Consider the following 18,972-nt stretch of genomic DNA (forward strand, 5'->3'; position numbering starts at 1 on the left):
CACTTTCCATCTTTTTGCAAATGATTGACTCAGTTTCCACTTAATTCTAATCAGTAATTTAGTCTTAATCATGCAGTCTGTTTTTGGTTTGGCTGTTGACATCCCACGTGACCCGAAATGGTAAAAAGTTGTGCCGGTGTGTGAATTAGTAGGTAGTATAGACTTGAAACTAAAGCTAGTCAGTTATGCAGTCTTCAGTAGCAAGACAGACTGCATTATGTGCTACATAAGTACATGGCCTTAATGAGGCTGAGTTCAAGTTTCTGAATGTCTCTTTGTAATTTGAGAGGCTGACAAATCTGTGCTGAGAGAGAATGTAGGCCAAGCCAGCCTTTGTTTGTTGCCTTTCTGTAACAAAGCCAAGTGTTTTTGAATTTGTTCATTTGTGCAAAGATACTCTGAAAGTTTAGAATGGAACACCCTCTTTTTATTGAACAGTGTGTTCACCTCTGTTGTGGCGGGTTTGTGCCAACACTGGGCCGATCCTAGAGGATCATTTATGTCATCACCTAATGTTCCCTTGCCCACTTTTGTAGGACTACAACTAATGATTATGTTATTGATTGACTTATCTGAAGATTAATCTCATAGCCTTCAATTCTTCAGAAAACAGCATACAGCACGTGGTTGCATCGTTAAATGTGTAGCAAGACAGACCTATTGATTAATTAAATAATCATTACAGTTCGATTTTTTTTTTTCATTGACAGTGTCATAGCCTGTTGGATATCAACTTAACGGTTCTATCAAATGGATAATATTCACACAGTACTGTGTATGAACTCACCTTCCAATTATACCATTACTCAGTACACTGAAAATTTCACAAAGAAAAGTTCACCAAATCATTTTTGGTGGCTCTCAGTGGTAGTGGTAGTGGTAGTGACTTATGAGAAGTCACTGTGAAAAAATGTTTGAGGTTTGTAAATCTGGGGTTTGTCTGATACAGCTGATAGACAGTTCAGACCCCCATTCATTTCAGAGCCTGAACTGAGAACTTGCTAAGACTAAAGTACTCTACATGACAGAGCTGTTCGAACTCTAATGTGGTTATGTAATTTTATTCATGCAGCTACTAAAGACAGATTTAAATGGAATTTAAGCGTTGTTTCAAGCCAAATTATGACCATATGATGAAATGAATGTTTCCAATTTGCACGACAATCTAACAATCTGGTTAATCTGTATTTGTCCCCTTCATCTTCTTGCTTGTACGTTCTCCATCTCTTCCATCACTTCTTATTGATTTGGATTTATCCAACCTTCTCTCCTCATTCATCTGCATGGAACATGGGCTTAAAATTTCCATAAAACTTCCATCACACACTCTCTGTGTATCTCCCTGTTTGCCTCTTGCCACTTTACAACCTGCTTTTCTTTTCTGTGCGCCCCTGTCCTGCATGGCCTAGATGTGTGCACCCCAGCAGGCCAGAGCCCTTGGATCTCCATCTGGGTATGTTCCTGCCCACACTGCTCAACCAAGCCACCCCAGAGCAAATGGACCGTTTCTTCATGCCTGCCTGGAACCTAAACATCATCGGCACCTACGCTCAGACTGAGATGGGCCACGGTAAAATAAACAGGGCAGTCCTTCTGTAGGCCTGTTTCCTACAGAAGGCCGTGCTTTTAGATTGAATCTACAGTGATTATTTGGTTGATTTGTCATTGCTATTCCTGATAAACCTTAAAATTGTGCAGTAATGAGGATGTCTGGATAGGTTGTCTGTGAAAGCAGATTGGTGCTACACTTTTAGGATAGTGGATACTAACATATTTAGCACTTTATTTTTCCAAATATGTATTTGTACTAAACATCTATTAGTAATTATCTGAAAAGGTTTATTGTTTGTCTAACATGGAAGTGTTTAAAACACTTCCATGTTAGACTGGTCCATGATCCTAAATGTATAGGAAATCAGTAAATTCATTCAGGGAAAGTTACATGAGTGGACAGAGAGGCTGTAAACAACAGTTCATGTGATTCTGCTTTTGAAATGATGTCCAAGCCTCTGGAATGTAGTCAGTCACTAGCGTTGTGCTCACTCATCGCCATCCTGCATCAGCTAGCAATCTTCTGTTTTTCTTACCAGTGTTTTTAATCTGTTTTTCACAGAAAATTTTCCTTTATTAACCATTTTATGTTGTTTTTACAGGAAATGTTTGTTTTTGCATGGGTTGGGATCTGTTTGTGGCTGTTAACCAGTATGGCAACATACATTCCAGCTGGAATAGTCCATTCAGACTGGGAACTGGCTATTAAACTCACCATATGCACCCCTCTGTGGACCTGTAATATATTGCATTAGTATTAATAATATTTAAATCGGATGCAAATTCAGTCTGTCAAATAAATGTGGCATGCCATAGTTACAGGATGAATTGAATCATCTTCAAATGTGTTACTTTTTTTTTTTTTTTTTTACATATTTTTTAGATCTGCCAAACACCTACATGATGCACCGCTTTGTTTCTTTATGTTGGAATTCTTTGAAGTGCCTTCATCAATTTTATTTCTAATTGAAAAGATTTAGAATGCCTATTATTACATATTTGAAATTCCGAAGGGCTATATGTGCTTCCTGTTCATTGTCCTATTTAATGTTATGAGATTTAGTTTATTATATTCTATATGATTAATTAATTAGTCCTCATGTCATTTTAATGCTAGTGGTTAGATTTGCAGTTAAGAATGGAAGTAATAAACATGCTCAACAGATTATTGTCTCTCTACTATTGCTGCATAATCATTTTTGCATTTCCACTATGTACTTTATGTACTTTGTATGTGTGTGTTCTGTGTTTGGTGAGCATTGATGTGGCATCTTTCTCTAGGAACGCACCTCAGAGGGCTGGAGACCACCGCCACATATGACCCAGCCACGCAGGAGTTTGTCTTGAACAGTCCTACATTCAGCTCCATCAAATGGTGGCCTGGAGGACGTAAGTACTTTCACACTGTTATGTGACCAGACAGTTATTTTGCAGTCTGGTTTTTGCACAGTATCAGAATTCTTGTGAGTGGGAATAAGGAATTTGATGATGAATAAGATTTTGTGATGTAATTTAAAAAAAAAAATTTTTTTTTCTTGTTTTTCTTTCAAGCTGATGAATATTCAGTCTAAACTAGTCTCTCTCTTTTTGTCTGTAGTTGGAAAAACTTCAAACTGTGCCATAGTTATAGCCCAGCTATATACTCAGGGAAACTGCCATGGTCTGCATGCTTTCATCGTCCCCATCCGTGACTTCAACACCCACGAACCCCTGCCAGGTAATCATCTGAGATGTCTCTCTAAATCTGGTGTTTTCTTGTTAGGCCAGGCTTCATTTTCCTGTGTCTTATTTTTCACACTCTTGTTTATGCCCTTTTTCTCTCTCTCTCTCTCTCTCTCTCTCTCCCTCTCTCTCTTAGGTATTGTGGTTGGTGATATTGGCCCCAAGTTTGGTTACAGTGAAGTTGACAATGGCTTCCTCAAACTAGAGAACATACGAATCCCACGGGAGAATATGCTGATGAAACACGCCACGGTGATTTGAAATTATTTGAATAGAGTACTGTAAAACAAAATTGGTTCCACTGAGGTCAGTTAGATTTAACAAACATTTTAAGTTGATTAGATAGTTTTCTGAGGTTTGGTCTTCTCTTGTGAAAGGAGTGCTCTTGCTCTTATTACACCCATACCTACACCAAAAGGTAGCTGGTGGTTCTGTTTATGCCACTGCCTGTCTGTCTCGTACTGTGTGTAATTCATGCTGCTTTTTGCAGATCCTTTTATAGTTAAGTGAAGAACTGCACTGCTGTGTTTTGTTTACCAATTTGAAAGGATTGTTGCATTGCATTCACAAGCTATTTTGTCAGAAACAGTATTCATCAGTATCCTTTTTTTTTTCCAACCTTGCAGCTCAGATTCATTAAATTATGCAAATGTTTTAATCAGTAAATGTTGTGTATAGGAGATATCGCTTACCTTTGCCCACTTTGTACAAAAGTCAAGAAGTATTATTTATTTGACTTTTCCTTTGCTAAAAAAATCTAATGGTTTGTTGGTCTTAAAATATCTCGCTTTGATTGTGTCAGAATGTTTTAACCTCATCTTCCTGAAGATTAAGTAGTTCTGAGTACATATACAATATATTAATTTTATGTATATGCTGTTAGAATAACTTTGTCCGTCCACTAGGTGGAGCCAGATGGAACCTATGTGAAGCCACCAAGTTCCAAACTGACCTATGGCACTATGGTGTTCATCCGCTCCTTGATCGTTGGCAATTCAGCTTTGTTCCTCGCTAAGTCTTGCACCATCGCCATCCGCTACAGTGCTGTCCGTCATCAGTCTGATTTTCGGCCAGGGTCAGTCAGTAAAAAAAAAAAAAAAAGCTACAGAAATGTTGCTATACTCATAAAAGTGAATGAATGAATGAGAACAAATACATGCTCAATGCCAAGCATGCCCCATGTAGAAGCACATTTATGTGAGGAATTTTGTCCAAACAAAAATGATTGCATTCAACTGAATTGTAGACTTGTTCCTAAATGTCTTTAGCAAGAAAATGCAAATTTGTTTATTTTATGTATGTTTGCACAGATATATGGGAATGATACATATGTCAGTTTTTTTTTTTATTCGACCTTTATTTCATAAGGGAAAAATCCTCTTGGGGTGAAGATCCTCTTTTACGAGGGAGCCCTGGCAAGATAGCAACATAAAACGTTACAGACAAGTAAATGATAATACAAAGACCAAATTATAAGTCACCAAAAAGCTACTAAAATAGTAAAAATATAACCATAACACATAATTGGTAATCTATAATGGCATTCAGCATGTGAAATTCATCACAGGCTTACTGTTTACTGTCGTAAGTTCAGAAATGGACATGTCCTCTAATGTCAACAGTAAATGGAAAAAGCACTGGTATAGAAATGATTTGCTCACTTACCACATCCTCATGTATCAAATGAAAGTACAAGCTTTTATGAGATACTGAGAAACCTGTGTGTTTCTGCCCTGCAGAGAGCCGGAGCCCCAGATCCTCGACTACCAGACACAGCAGTACAAGCTTTTCCCTCTACTGGCTATGGCCTATGCCTTCGCTTTTGTTGGCCAGTATATGAACGACACCTACAACCGCATCACTGGAGACATCAACCAAGGGGACTTCACTGAAATGCCTGAGGTACTGGCCAGAAATGCACGTGTAGGATGTAATGTGGGCTTAATGATAGCTTAGTGTCTGAGGATGGTGCATATTCACTGACAAGGTGAGATTAGTCTGTCTTTACAAATGTTTTTGGGCACGTGTTGCAGATAAGTATGTGCTACAAACAATCACCTATTTAATCATTGAAGCTCCAGATATTTCTTTTTACTGATATCAGTGCCAGCTTGGTCAATCAGTGCAAAATATGACACAGTCTTCAAGTAGTTACTTTCCTACATACTGACTACACTATGCTTTGATCCCTCTGTCTGGCTGGTTGATCAGCTGTCTTCCAGAATATACTCTGTCTCCTATTGCTGGCAGCATCACTTTATGTTAGTTAAGAGCTGGATTTTTTTTTTTATTAATTTGCAACATATACTCCTATATGATGAACATGTCATCACCACTTCCCTCCACTATTCAAAAGTGAAGTCAAAATATTGTGAATACGGCGGCCACCATCTTGCTTTTTTGCAACCAGATTCTGTGCCACGGCGGACCGGAAGTTGAGTGACAGCATCCGACTGTCAATTAAAGCTGTCGTATCAACTGAAATACACCCCTTTTTGTATCATCAAATAACTTATTAAAAACAAACTTAACAGAATGATCACTTGTGATCACATCATAATATCTACCAAAAACTACAGAAATCACCTATAGGAAAACTTGATTTGATTTGTACTTAGTTTTTAGTTTGGCTCACGTCCCATCCACTAACATGGAGGAAGCAGGATTTATGACCTAGTCTACAAGCAGTCACTTATGGTGCCTTATGGTCACTCCTGGGAGCTGTCAGCCTGTCCATCATTTTCATATTCAATGATTTGCTGTTTAAATGTATAATTTATTTTATTAACTACCTTATGCACTGAGCAGCAGTTTTATTAGTATACCTGTAAAGTCTAGTGCAGTCAACTTTCATGATGCCTGTAATGTTCAATTTTTAACTCTGTCTTAAAAGGTGGTAACTAAATTATATATTTAATTTATGTTTTACATCATTGCAATTAGGGGTCTGTACTGGACAGCATTAGACTGTTAAGAGGTGTTTCTTCCTCCTCATGTATGGAAACAGGGAAGACAAAAAGAACCCTTTCAGAATTTGTGACAGAAATAAACAGCAACTTATACAGGACACAGTTACAAGTGCACCTAATAAAATGGCCGCTTGAGGGTGTAAAGAAACATACTGACCTTTTGTGCATTGTTACACAGTGTTGGGAGTAACTAATTACTGTAATTAAATTACAAAATGAATACGTATAACTGTTATCAGTTACTGAGTAAAAATATGTAAATCAATTATAGATACTAATCAAAATGTCTGTGGCTACATCTGACTATATTCTGTTGGGTAAAAAGCTTAAAATAAAAGTTTAGCATTTTCATCTTTTTACCATACAGGAGCACCTTCTTTTGGCATATTTCCAGATAAAGTGTGTCAGCGAAGCCACTAGGACACATAACGAGTTCATGGGTAGGGTGGCTAACAAGAAACTGTCTCTACGTCCAGATAGGCTCCATTCATTTGGTAGTATGCGTTAAATATTGAGCACTGCTTTTGATTGGTTCTCTTGTTTGACTTTACTTTGATTAAGTAATTTAAATTGTTAGATTACCCTGTTAAAAATGTAATAATTAACTAGTAATCTGTAACCTATTAGATGTTGAAAATAACCTTTCCAACACTGCTGTTACACCCCTATAGCCACTGGGTGTACGGCATATCAGCATACTACAGTTCATAAGGAAGCCACAGTACATGGCCATCGCCATTGCATTCCTAGAAGTCCTACATAATCTCTGAATGCTTACTACTGACACCTATAGTACAAGTTAAAATTAGCCAATTAATCTTCTATAGTAATTCTCATTAAATGGATTTAGGCTGTACAGTATGTCATTGTGTAATTTTCAAGCGGTTTTCATCCTCTCTGCCTTCCAATTCATAGCTCCATGCACTGTCTGCTGGTCTGAAGGCTTTCACCACGTGGGCGACCAATGCTGCCATCGAGGTGTGCCGCATGTCATGTGGTGGTCATGGCTACTCTTGCAGCAGTGCCTTGCCTGACATTTATGTTGGGTTCACCCCTAGCTGCACCTACGAGGGAGAGAATACAGTCATGATGCTGCAGACTGCAAGGTTAATCATCACACAAATGTGTGCCCACAAATGTGACTACTTGCTTGCAGCCTGATACAAACACACACTAGAAATGCCTTTGCTATTGTTGCTAAGTTGTATGAGTGCTTATATAGTATAGCGGATGTTGTCATTTTACGTTGCTTTTGCTGTAAGTTGTAACACTTCATCTTATAATAACTTCAGTTTTATTCCTCCAGTTTGTGTAGGACCTCAAACAGCAGTGCTCACACAGTACACACAGAAGAATTAGCTTTTTCACCCATAATTTTTGTCACACACTTAAACAGAATGAGAGCGAGACATAGACACATGCGCCCACACAGCAGTCCCACTATACCACAAGTGCAAGTGACACACCCACACTCTTCCCAGAGCAAAAACAAACACCAGTCACATTTTATATCCCTAAATGATAGATATGTTGGTTTTAGCAGCACCAGTCATATAAAACCTGTTGGGTAATAGTTTGTCCTTTTGAAGGGATAGAGACTTGAACAGTTGTTGAAATGTTCAGTTACCTGACCTTGAAGTACACACAAACTCCAAAGATGTTGTGAATTGTGATGAAGCAATAGGCTGAAAGCCAGACTTGAATTTGGTGTCAGTAAATAAGGATTACAACATACTAGAACGGTATTGAAATATGTAGGCTCTAAAGTGAGATTGCTTTTATGCAAATCCTTCACACTAATGATAATTACAGAAGAAGAACTCAATGGGAAAAGACAGAGATACTATTTTTTTCTTACAGTAACCATTTAGATATACTTGATTTCCATGACTGTAAACGTAAATAGTTTACTGGCTAGCTTATGCACCTATGCTTAATTATTAAACCTTGATATAATGTATGTGTGTTCTTATATTTTGTCTGCAGATATCTGGTGAAGAGCTACCAGCAGGTTAAGGCCGGCAAGCAGCTGAGCGGCATTGTGTCATACCTAAATGAAGCAGAGCATTGGAGGGTGCAGCCCCAGCCCGTTGCTGCCAGACCAACAGTGGTCGACATTAATGACCTGGCTAGCCTGGTGGAGGTCTACAAACTACGAGCTGCTATGTAAGTGATAAGGGCTGTAGATGGAAAAAGTAACCTGTTTACTTGGTCAGTGTTTTTATTTTTAGTTTGATATTCTTTAATTGCTGCGGTTGTAGTAATATTTTTTTATTTTTGTAGCAGTTTGTAGCTGTAGTTGTCAATCTCTTAATAATGTTTGTTGTTATTTACTGTATTATTACTTAGTGAAGGCAAAGCTGCTTTGACCTTTCCACTCATACTCCAAGTAATGAAGCTGCTTGTGATTATAAACCTATAAGGTTTTGAATTCACTGTTTAGAAATATGGAATGGGCATCTAATAAATGCCTGCAAATATATTTTTAACTGCTCAGAATGAGGCCAGATAGAGGTTGGAATACTGTCTGCTGCTGTGAGTTTTTCCCCAAATGTCTCAGGTGTGTTATTGGCAAAAGCTGCAGCTAATCTAATCAGTGTTTGTCTGAATCTGCCATTCTCTGCTGTCGCCCATATTTCTGTCTTTGCCCTTTTATGCTATGATGCCCCGATCATATCCCTGCTGTCAACATTAGTCACATCTAAATCCATTTGGCAATCCGTGTCAGCTGTATGGGGAGCACAGACAGTGTGACAAATTGTAACCTGCCAGTTGAGATATCAGAGGGATTAAAGTCAAAGGATGACTGTGTGTTAGCTGTCATCCCATCTAATAAGACTTCCTTAAACATTTTAATATCTCCAATGTCCTCCATTGGAAAATAACGATTTGACTGATAATAGTCAATTTATGCCCACATGGGTTCTCTCTGGGTACTTCGGCTTCCTCCCACAGTCCAAAGACATGAAGCTTAGGTTGATTGGTGACTCTAAATTGCCCCCTACGAGTGAGTGTGGGTGTGTGTGGTTATCTCTGTCAGCCCTGTGATAGACTGGCGACCTGTCCAGGGTGGACCCCGCCTCTCGCCCAATGTATCTGGTATTTGCTCCAGCCACCTCCCACAACCTTATTCAGGATAAGCGATATAGATAATGAATGGATGGATGGATAGTCAATTTATGGAAAAAAACAAAAACAAATCTCATCTCATTGCATAGTAGCATTTTTAGGTTTTAGTATTTTAAGTTTGCTTTAGGTTTAGTTTAGTCACTGTTGTGTCAAAGATTAATATTTGTTGACATGGTGTTAAAGCTGCAGAAGTATTATGCATCTTTAGGCTTTTATTTAATTCATACTACTAACATTTTTGGTTAATGCAGATGATGTGTGTGTTTGTAGTCTAGTAGAGATGGCAGCTAAGAACATCCAGCAGGAGTTACAGCGCACGAAGAACCAGGAGGATGCCTGGAACAACAGCGCAATCGACCTGGTCAGAGCCTCAGATGTAAGTTCAGCTCTGTGGGTGCTTGACCCACCTTGGCATTAACCTTAGACCAGGAGTCTATGTACTACAACCCACACTATGCAGGGGCATTATATCAAAATGTGATTGAGCCAATGTAACCCTGGTTTTAGCATCAAGGCATTCAGGATCAGTAGATAGTTTAAAAGCTTTCCAAAGCCCAATACTGTATGTTGTTCTGATGTTGTTTGAGGTCAAATCTACTGTAAATTCTGGTCATGTTCATCTCTTTATTTCTTCATTTTTCTGTTGCTGGAGCCTCATTCATCCATTCACATTTCCTCATGTTTTTGTCCCCAGGCTCATTGCCACTATGTTGTAGTGAAGCTCTTTACTGACAAGCTGGGGGAGATTGGTGACACGGCGGTACACTCAGTGCTGTCAACTTTGGCTCTGTTCTACACCTTGCATGGTATCACGCAGAACTCTGGAGACTTCCTACAGGTCAGAATAATCAGTATGGTCCCATATGGACAGGTTCATTGTGTGCTTCCATGTGCAAACTGGGGTCTTTGTGTGTTGGATGTGTGCCTTGGTTGCTGGTCTCTTTGTTTGCTGTGTAAGTAATATCAGTTAAACTTAAACTTGAAAATAAAATACAAGACTTCATACTTTAAAGTAATACAGCTTTAATTATCATTGACTGTGCACTATGTCTGCTACTTGTTTCCCCATTGTTTGGACAACTGAATGAGGTTCACCCATTTTCATCCACATCTTCATCTTTTTCTCAGGCTGGACTGCTGAGTGTGCCCCAGGTGATGCTGATTTCTGTCCGTATCAAGGAGCTCCTGTCTCAGCTAAGGCCTAACGCCGTGGCACTGGTAGATGCCTTTGACATCCATGACAAAAGTCTGAATTCAGTCCTGGGACGATATGATGGGAACGTCTACGAGCACCTGTTTGAATGGGCTCGTCGCTCACCCCTGAACTCCACAGAGGTCAGTCAGAGTCACCCCACAGGTAGCAGAGATGGGATTGTTACTTGTCAAAAGTTGTCGCGAAGCATTCCCATAAACCAGCATTTGGTCTAATATAGTGTAAAATTACAGTATGAAGCCCCACTCACAAAAATACCTCCCAGATATCTTCTACATATCTTTAAGTCGATTCTTTTGCTTTTTATAACTGGTCGAGAATGTCGTCAACTCCATTGCTATCTCCTAGGCAACCCAAAAATTCATGTCTCCTACTCACAACGGCTTAAACTAAACAAATTTCATTTATGAGGAAAATTACCTACTGTTTTTGTAGGCCAACTCACTGGCTCATGCTTTAACTTTGGTTCAAAATGTGGCTAATGAGTTTCTGAAAGCTGGAAAACCACTGCTGATATTAGCTACACATCCACTCAGCTACAGGTCAAATTAGTTCCTTCTAAGACACAGAAGAAGGGGGTTGCAGCTTCAGCACTTGCTCCTTTGCACTGTCCTGTGGCATAGAGATGTTAGCATTTCTCTTTAGGTGTCAAGCATTCAAGGGCAATTAGGTTACTGTAACATGCTAGTGGACCTTCTGTAAGGGTTTCTTCATATCAGGCATGCTAAGGAAGAGGTCACATTATGCAGTAACATTTTACACAGCAAAAACTTGAAAATACTGATAATATTTATGTGAAAAGTGTGCATATTCCTTTCATGTCATCTTTCACAAAAGTAAGGGTGGGAAGAATAAAAAAAAACGGAAGTGTGTTTGACTCTTGAAAAATGGATGAAATGTTTAAGGAGATTCCATTTGTCCAGAATACATTAGCTACACCAGCTAATTAAAAAAAAAAGCCCTTGGCAGCCAAAAATGCCAAATGACAGCATGTGACTTCAACAGTAGTGACAAATAATTCTGTCTGACTCTCAATAAATTAGCATCTACAGGTCTTCTTGGATTCTCGGTGTGTGTGTTGCATCTGCTGGCATAAGAAAGCATTTTAATATGGCAGCAGTATTGTTTGGAATGTTGTTTGACACCAGTGTTAATTTCTTTTTTATTATTATTATTATTATTTTAAATGTATATAGCAGTGTAAAAATTGGCTAACAGTGAAAGTCATTTTCACTTCTGTAGGACTTTAATGTTTGAAGTTTTGGGTCATGCTAAGTTTGCCAGTTATGTAGGTCACAGGAATGAAAGATTATTTGAATTACAGTGAAAAGCTTTATTTGGTCACATAGTCAATATTGAGTGCTTTTAATGTACACTTTTGCATTTGAGCACTGTACGGCCAGCCACACTGATGATTCGCCTGGTTTCCATTGTTTCAGCCTAACAAATGCTCCATACTGTCCCTTCCTCCTGTTGCAGGTCCACGAATCCTTCCACAAGTACCTGAAGCCCCTGCGGTCCAAACTGTGAGCTGACCATTGCACCTTTGATTCCTGGCTATGACCCTTCAACTGTACATAGATATACTGTAGGCATAACTTAACTGTAATAACCCATTATATCAATCCTATGATCCTCTTCACTTGTCATCAGCTGGCTTTTACCAGTCTGTCGTAATTGAGCCTTCCCTGCTATACTCACTCTCTCTTTGTGGAGAATTGAACACAACATGTAAACTTTCTGGAGCACTGTAGACAGCAAGCTTGTCATCCTGATGATGGAGGAAATCTAACAAAAGGGTGTAAAACAGGGGCTGATCAACTGTAAACACTATGGATTATTTAGGACAATGTCAACAACCAGGAGTCAAAATTGTATCTTAAAAAAAAAATCTCTAATGATGCTAATATTTTGAGCTTTAATAACACTGAAAAATAATCAGGTGTTACAGTTTCAGATAGGGAAATTCCATTGTAGCTTCTTTCTGTTTCATGTTTCCTCATCTTTTCTCCCAGTTCTGCTACACGCCTGATGGCTGCTCCATGTGAGCCAGTCGAGATGGATTTGCCATCTCTTTTTTTTATAACAAGAACAGAATGATATTATGAGTGTTACATAATGATTGAGTGTGCAAACCAACAGCTAAATCAATTGTGGTTGTATCCCCTGACTACAAGGACCAACATGCTATTTAAAAAGGCACTGCTGTTTCTCATAATTGTCATAAAGAGAGGCACTCATTTATGCTTGATCAGTTGCCATAGGCATCAAGATTTGCACAAGGGTGATGCAGCTTTTCTTTATCACAAATCTGCAGCAACCCCCCAAATACTGCTGACTTAACAAGTGTGTTGTATAGTTTACATTGGATTAACAGCCTATCAAATTACAGCCTTTGAGTTCAGATGTGCTTAAGAGTAATATGAATTTTAATTACTAGTTTTACTATCAGATGCTCACCCCCAGAAGACTTTGTAGAGAACATTGCCTGAGATCTGCTTGGAATGACATCAATCACATTTGTCTCCCTAATTTTTACAAAATCTTTCACTTACTGTTTTACACGAAAAAGGGTAAAACAATGTCCTTTTATCCTCAGTCACAGCATCTGTCAAAATGTTGCTCTGTAAGGAATAATAATATCATACTTGACTGATCAGGGGGCATTTAAACACTTGGAGAAATTCAGCATCATGGGGTGATACATTCCAAATTCCTCACTTCTTCAGTGTCAGGATTACACAGCGGCTTTCTTTTTGTGCTGTGTGTTCAGTCGTGCTTGCACTGTTCTGTGTCCACATGCTTTTGAATGTGTTTTGCAGATTCTGGTGCAAGTGTGTGAAGATAACCTTTGAGGACAGGTAGTATGAACTTCTGAAAGTTAATGAGTGTTGAATGAGGCTACATATGCACTGTTTGTGTGCATTAGTATTTTCCCTCCCTGCTGTGTGGGGTTGATATATTATAACACAGGGTTGCGCCCAATGAGTGAATTGGTCTTTTAGTTTGTAATCAAGCACATTTTGAACTAAACACTCAACTAATTCATTATTAATATGCAGTGATATTTATATATTAGTGACTAAATTGTTCATGTACAACTGGGATTGACATAAGTGCAAAATAGAATTACTTTTTTGAGAATAATGCTTTCCTTTTTTTTTATAACAGTTACACAAAAATGTATATTATAAATTAACTTGCCAAGCAAATGTATAAAATTTTATAGAACAGGTGAATTTGTTCTTGGTTCATCTCAACTTGTAGTAGTTTATTTTTCTCACTGAGGAGAGAAAATGGTACTGAGGCTGATAAATAAAAGTAGCAACTAGTCAAATAAAATTTTGATGTTTAGGATGAAAAGGGAGCGCTTTAGTCTGAAGCCTCCCTGTAAAGATGATTTGTGGGATAAGTATGTGTCTGAGGAATTCATCTTTGCTTAATGAATGTTCTCATAAAGCTCACAGCATTTTACTGCTGTTTTAAACACTTTTACTGGTAGATTTCTGTTGTAAGGGCAGGATTAACAATATGTAATGAATAAACTGTTGGTTAATCATATTTTTGTGCTAGTTTGTCAACATATTTCCTTGAATAATAACAATTTTAATAGTTGGTTGGTAGTTTGACCTGTAAGATATATTAATAAATAAATTAAGCAATCAAACGTGTTGTGTTTGTCTTGATCCTGTGGTTAACCATCTAGAGATTATTTTCAAGCCCACTGTTTCTGGAAAAACGCTGCTTTAGGCCCAGTATTACTAACATGCATTAGTGCTTTCAAGATGAATATACTGGAGGATTGGTGGAACGACATGGGGCTTTTCTGTGTGGAGTTGGCATGTTCTCCCTGTGCCTGCGTGGGTTCTCTCCAGGTACTTCGGCTTCCTCCCACAGTCCAAAGACATGCATCTTAGGTTGATTGGTGACTCTAAATTGACCATAGGAGTGAGTGTCTCAACTGTCTTGGACTGGGCTTAAGAATTCAGCTGTAATCAGTCATGGGTCTGGAGTGTGTAAGGTGCTACTATGGTCAGGATAGTTCAACCACTGTTGCATCAGTCATTTGTGAAAGTGCACTGTCAGATTGCTGGAATATCGCTTTAAGTTTATTTTCACTGTGTACATTGTGAGACAAAAGCGTACAGTACTACATTAAATGCAAAGACAAAGAAAGGATTCGAATCTCACAAGCACCTGAACACATTATTGTGAACTGTAACTAGGCTACATAAACTTTTTACTTTTAAAACCTCTGAATTTTTGTGCAATTTCAAAACTTGATTGGTGTGTGTATATTAAGTTCAGACAGAAATTTAAAGCACCCAGTATTCAGAAAACTATTTAGGTTGGTCATTTCTTGGATGTAAAAATTCAAGCAGGTCAAAAATTGAAGTTGCTGAAATTGGTGAATGTCACCAAACATATCAGTGTGAAGCCATGGATGACAGGTGAGGTTCACAGACTCCTGAGGGCTCAGGATGCAGCCTTTAGGGCCGACGACACCGCAGGCCTAGCAACAGCAAGAGCCAACCTGTCCTGTGAAATCAGGGAGGCAAAATGCCAATACAGCAAGAAACTATCTGGACATTTCAGCAACACTAGAGATACACAGAGTCTCTGGAGGGGTATCCAAACTCTCACAGGCTATAAACCCCCACCTCAGAGCTGTGATAGTGACATCTTTCTGCTGAATAGCCTCAATGACTTCTTTGGCTGCTTTGAAACACAGAACAACACACCAGTACCGAAGACCACCCCTCCCCCGGGCAAGCAGGCAGTGTGTCTGTCCGTAGCCAGCATGAAGAAGATCCTCTCCAGGATTAACCCATGTAAGGTAGCTGGACCAGATAACGTACCTGGTCATGTTTTAAAGGACTGTGCCGAGGAGCTTAAGGATGTCCTCGTGCTTAAGGATGTCTCCTCCTAAACCTGTTATAATGACTATTGGCCTGTAGCACAGACTTCAATTATTATGAAGTGCTTCGAGCAGCTGGTCATGCAGAACGTCAAGTCCATCCTTCCTCCCTCTCACGACCCGTTTCAGTTTGCATACAGGTCAAACAGGTCCACAGAGGATGCCAGAATCAGAATCTACTTTATTGGCCAGGTGTGTCGGACACAGAAGGAGTTTGACTCTGGTACATCGGCTCTCAGTGTGTATGTACATATCCCCATGCAAGGGGCAAGTAAACAGTAAACCAACATAAGGCTGTGTAATATAACAAAAATAATAATTAACAACCAACAACCAGTGTATACAATGCAAAATAAGCAGTACAGACAGGCAGTAAACAATGCAGACAGACAAAGGAATGCTCATTGAAATGAGATAAAAAGGAATAAAAACAGAGTACTTAAAACTAGAGACCTGTACGAATCTGTATAATCTGTACGAGGTATATTTACAGGTATTGCACTGAGGGTTATTGTCCAGTCATACTGTCGTCGGTTAAAGTCTTCATCAGAGTGATGGCCTGGGGGAAGAAACTGTCCCTGTGCCTGGTTGTCTTGGTGCACAGTGACCTCTAACGCCGTCCAGAGGGGAGGAGTTCAAACAGATTGTGTCCAGGGTGTGAGGGGTCAGCAGTGATCCTCTCTGTCCTCCTTTTGACCCGTGAGGTGTACAGGTCCTCCATGGAGGGCAGGCTGGCACCGATGACCTTTTCTGCAGTCCTGACTGTCCGCTGAAGTCTGTACTTGTCCTGTTTGGTTGCTGAACCAAACCAGACAGTGATGGAGGTGCAGAGAACAGACTCATGATTCCTCTGCAGAACTGTATCAGCAGCTCCTGAGGCATTACTGCTGCTCTCCATCCAGCCCTCACCCACTTAGATTCAAAGAACTCTTACGTGTGAATGCTGTTCCTAGACTTCATTTCAGCATTCAACACAATATTCCCCAGCAGCTTACACAAAACTTGGACACTTGGGACTCAAAACCTCTCTCTGCATCTGGGTGCTGGACTTTCTGACAGGGAGGCCACAAAACGTACGGGTCGGTAGCAACATCTCCAAGACCATCACACTGAGCACAGGGGCTCTGCGGGGGGTGCGTGCTCAGCCCATTGCTCTTCACACTGCTGACCCACAACAGCACCAACCACATTGTCAAGTTTGCGGATGACACGACTGTAGTTGGCCTCATTACCAACAATGATGAGGCCAACTACAGGAGTGAGATGTGCCAACAACAACACAAAAAAAACTACCTCTGCTGTTTTACCGTCTGTTATGTTGAATGTAAATCTGCCGCTGACTGTTTTTTTTTTTTGCTGGCATATGCTGCTGTTGGTCATTTCCAATACTGTCCATGTATACCTCATATGCTAGGTGGGTAGGTAGGTAGGTACTTTATTGATCCCTCAATGGGGAAATTTCAGTGTTTGCACCTCATCACCAACAGCCTAGTGATGCTGAACCATCTGACAATCTACTACTATTGTTTGCACTACTGTCACTGAGTGTACACGGTTTTGAGCCACAGCTTATTCGCTGTACTGTTTAGATTTCTCCTAATTACGTCCATGTAGTTCTTATTCTATTCTATTTTTATTCTACTTTATTCTATTTTAGTTCCTAAATGTTATGGCACCAAATACTAGGTGAGAGAGAAACGGTTTTTCGATATTCTGCATGTCCTCCACATATGGTGAATTGACAATAAAATCCTTGAACCTTGAACCTAAAACAAGTTCATTTCACAGTATAGCTCAGTTGCCCATAAAATTGAATTTGGTCATTTCTGTGCAGCTACTGAGTGTCCTATTGTCAATAGCGAGTTATTTTCAAGACAAGTGTGTACAATTGGACACGCCGGGCGTTGGAGGGGTTGGACCGGGCCCAGCTCGTCCTCTGTGATTAAGTCCTAACTCCGCCCCTGCCCCCTCCGTGGAGCTCCACTGTAGGATGTTGGAAGGGAGGAAGAGGGAAGTAGTGGCGACACGCCGGTGGATAGAAGCCTACAGTATCGTATCATTTCGGACATATACTTTCTGCTAATGAATAATAACCCACTTATATCGCTTTGGAGGTGAGTACAGTAAGATTTTTCAGACCTTAAGCTGCATCTTGGAAAGTTTCTGGAACGTTAAAAGTTAACCTGTGTGTGGGTCTACGGTTACTATCGTCTTTAAAAAAAAATTTAAACGTTTAATATCTCAAAATCACCGTTTAAGTAGTCAAACAAAGGGCGCTTCAATGTTAGGTGCATAGCTTTGCCTTTTACAGATGACAAATAACAGACTGCGTTAGTGACAGTAACCGTGTTTGCTCTAACGTAACGTTAGCGTTGGGCGAACCGTTGAAAGCAGCGTGTCCCGGCAGGCCTTTTGTTGCCCTGCCCGCCGGGACAGAGTTCGATATTCCCACGTTTCCCTCCTTAAAGTTTATTATAGTCACCATATGCCGCCACTTGCTGCTACACCCCTCCTTTTGTTTGTCAAAGAATTTGGGAGGAACCGCGTTTCCCCCAGAATTAAATGACTCTGATGGTTCTGAATTATGAGAGAAACCACATTTTTAAAGGTTACACTTTAGAAAAAAGTGAAACCTTTCTGTTGTTGTGTAGCCAATCTCTGTGGTGACAAAGGTCGGGTGAGCCATTAAATTGCTGCTTTAAAGTTGCTCCAGATGCGTCACTGTCCTTACAATTAACCTCCGCCTCCTGTAGAGTTACCGCACATCTAGTTTTGTTTACTACCGCTTTTCAGAAGGGTCTGGTGAAGACAACACCTTGTCTGTATTTTGCCTTGGTTTGAGGCAGAAGTATGTGTAGGAGTGTAAATGGCAGCACCTGTTTATGCAAACCTATTGGAATCATTTCTAAGGAGCTGCCAGTTAAGATGGGAGGAAATGTAGGTCAGTGTTACTCAGCACAGTTTACCTCTGATGACACCAGTTAACTTCTGATGAAATGAGATGTAGCTGATTGTAAACAGAAAAGTGGTGTGTTGAGCTGAGGTGACAGTATAGAATACTGTTGTTGATTTTTTAAAGTGGAAATCTAATGTACTTGTGTTTGAGCTTGACGTGTATGTGTTCCATGAACGAATGAAAATAACCCTACTCCCAACCCTGGAAATGATCCACAAGGATCAGAGGTGGACATTGTGGACAAAACTATAGCTGCAGTAATTATGACTGTAGTGTTTGACTCATATTTACAAGTATTCATTATGTCTTCAGAAAAACAGAGACATGTTTAAGCCATTGATGTTTGCTCTTAGTGTTTTGTTTGAGAATTATAAGAAGAGGAGCAGTCTTTTATGCTCGTTACTCTAAATACGCTTGTGGAGGGGAAGGTGCTAGTCACACATTGCCACTAAATATAACTGCAAATGAATCATGGGACTAGTCTCTCTGTCCAGAGATCGGGTCGTCGGGGGCC

The 18,972-nt window shown here is 39.7% G+C and overlaps 2 protein-coding genes across 2 annotated transcripts in view; both read left to right on the forward strand.

The window, feature by feature from the left end:
• Positions 1-14,233, forward strand: part of acox1 (acyl-CoA oxidase 1, palmitoyl) — a 20,601-nt gene extending 6,368 nt beyond the window's left edge. Inside the window, exons 3-14 of the mRNA XM_020610963.1 lie at positions 1,410-1,570; positions 2,833-2,940; positions 3,149-3,268; positions 3,410-3,525; positions 4,179-4,348; positions 5,013-5,175; positions 7,158-7,348; positions 8,229-8,408; positions 9,642-9,747; positions 10,066-10,209; positions 10,500-10,706; positions 12,064-14,233. Of these exons, the coding sequence (XP_020466619.1) occupies positions 1,410-1,570; positions 2,833-2,940; positions 3,149-3,268; positions 3,410-3,525; positions 4,179-4,348; positions 5,013-5,175; positions 7,158-7,348; positions 8,229-8,408; positions 9,642-9,747; positions 10,066-10,209; positions 10,500-10,706; positions 12,064-12,114 (1,717 nt within the window). The 3' untranslated portion in view covers positions 12,115-14,233. The remainder of the gene's footprint in view (positions 1-1,409; positions 1,571-2,832; positions 2,941-3,148; positions 3,269-3,409; positions 3,526-4,178; positions 4,349-5,012; positions 5,176-7,157; positions 7,349-8,228; positions 8,409-9,641; positions 9,748-10,065; positions 10,210-10,499; positions 10,707-12,063) is intronic.
• A 3,147-nt stretch (positions 14,234-17,380) lies between these two features.
• The window catches only part of LOC109966256 (inactive rhomboid protein 2), a 26,361-nt gene continuing 24,769 nt past the window's right edge, over positions 17,381-18,972 (forward strand). Inside the window, exon 1 of the mRNA XM_020610969.1 lies at positions 17,381-17,616. The gene's annotated coding sequence lies outside the window, so the exon portion shown is untranslated. The remainder of the gene's footprint in view (positions 17,617-18,972) is intronic.

Source organism: Monopterus albus, unplaced genomic scaffold (assembly GCF_001952655.1).
Source record: "Monopterus albus unplaced genomic scaffold, M_albus_1.0 scaffold108.1, whole genome shotgun sequence".
In the NCBI taxonomy this organism is placed as follows: Eukaryota; Metazoa; Chordata; class Actinopteri; order Synbranchiformes; family Synbranchidae; genus Monopterus; species Monopterus albus.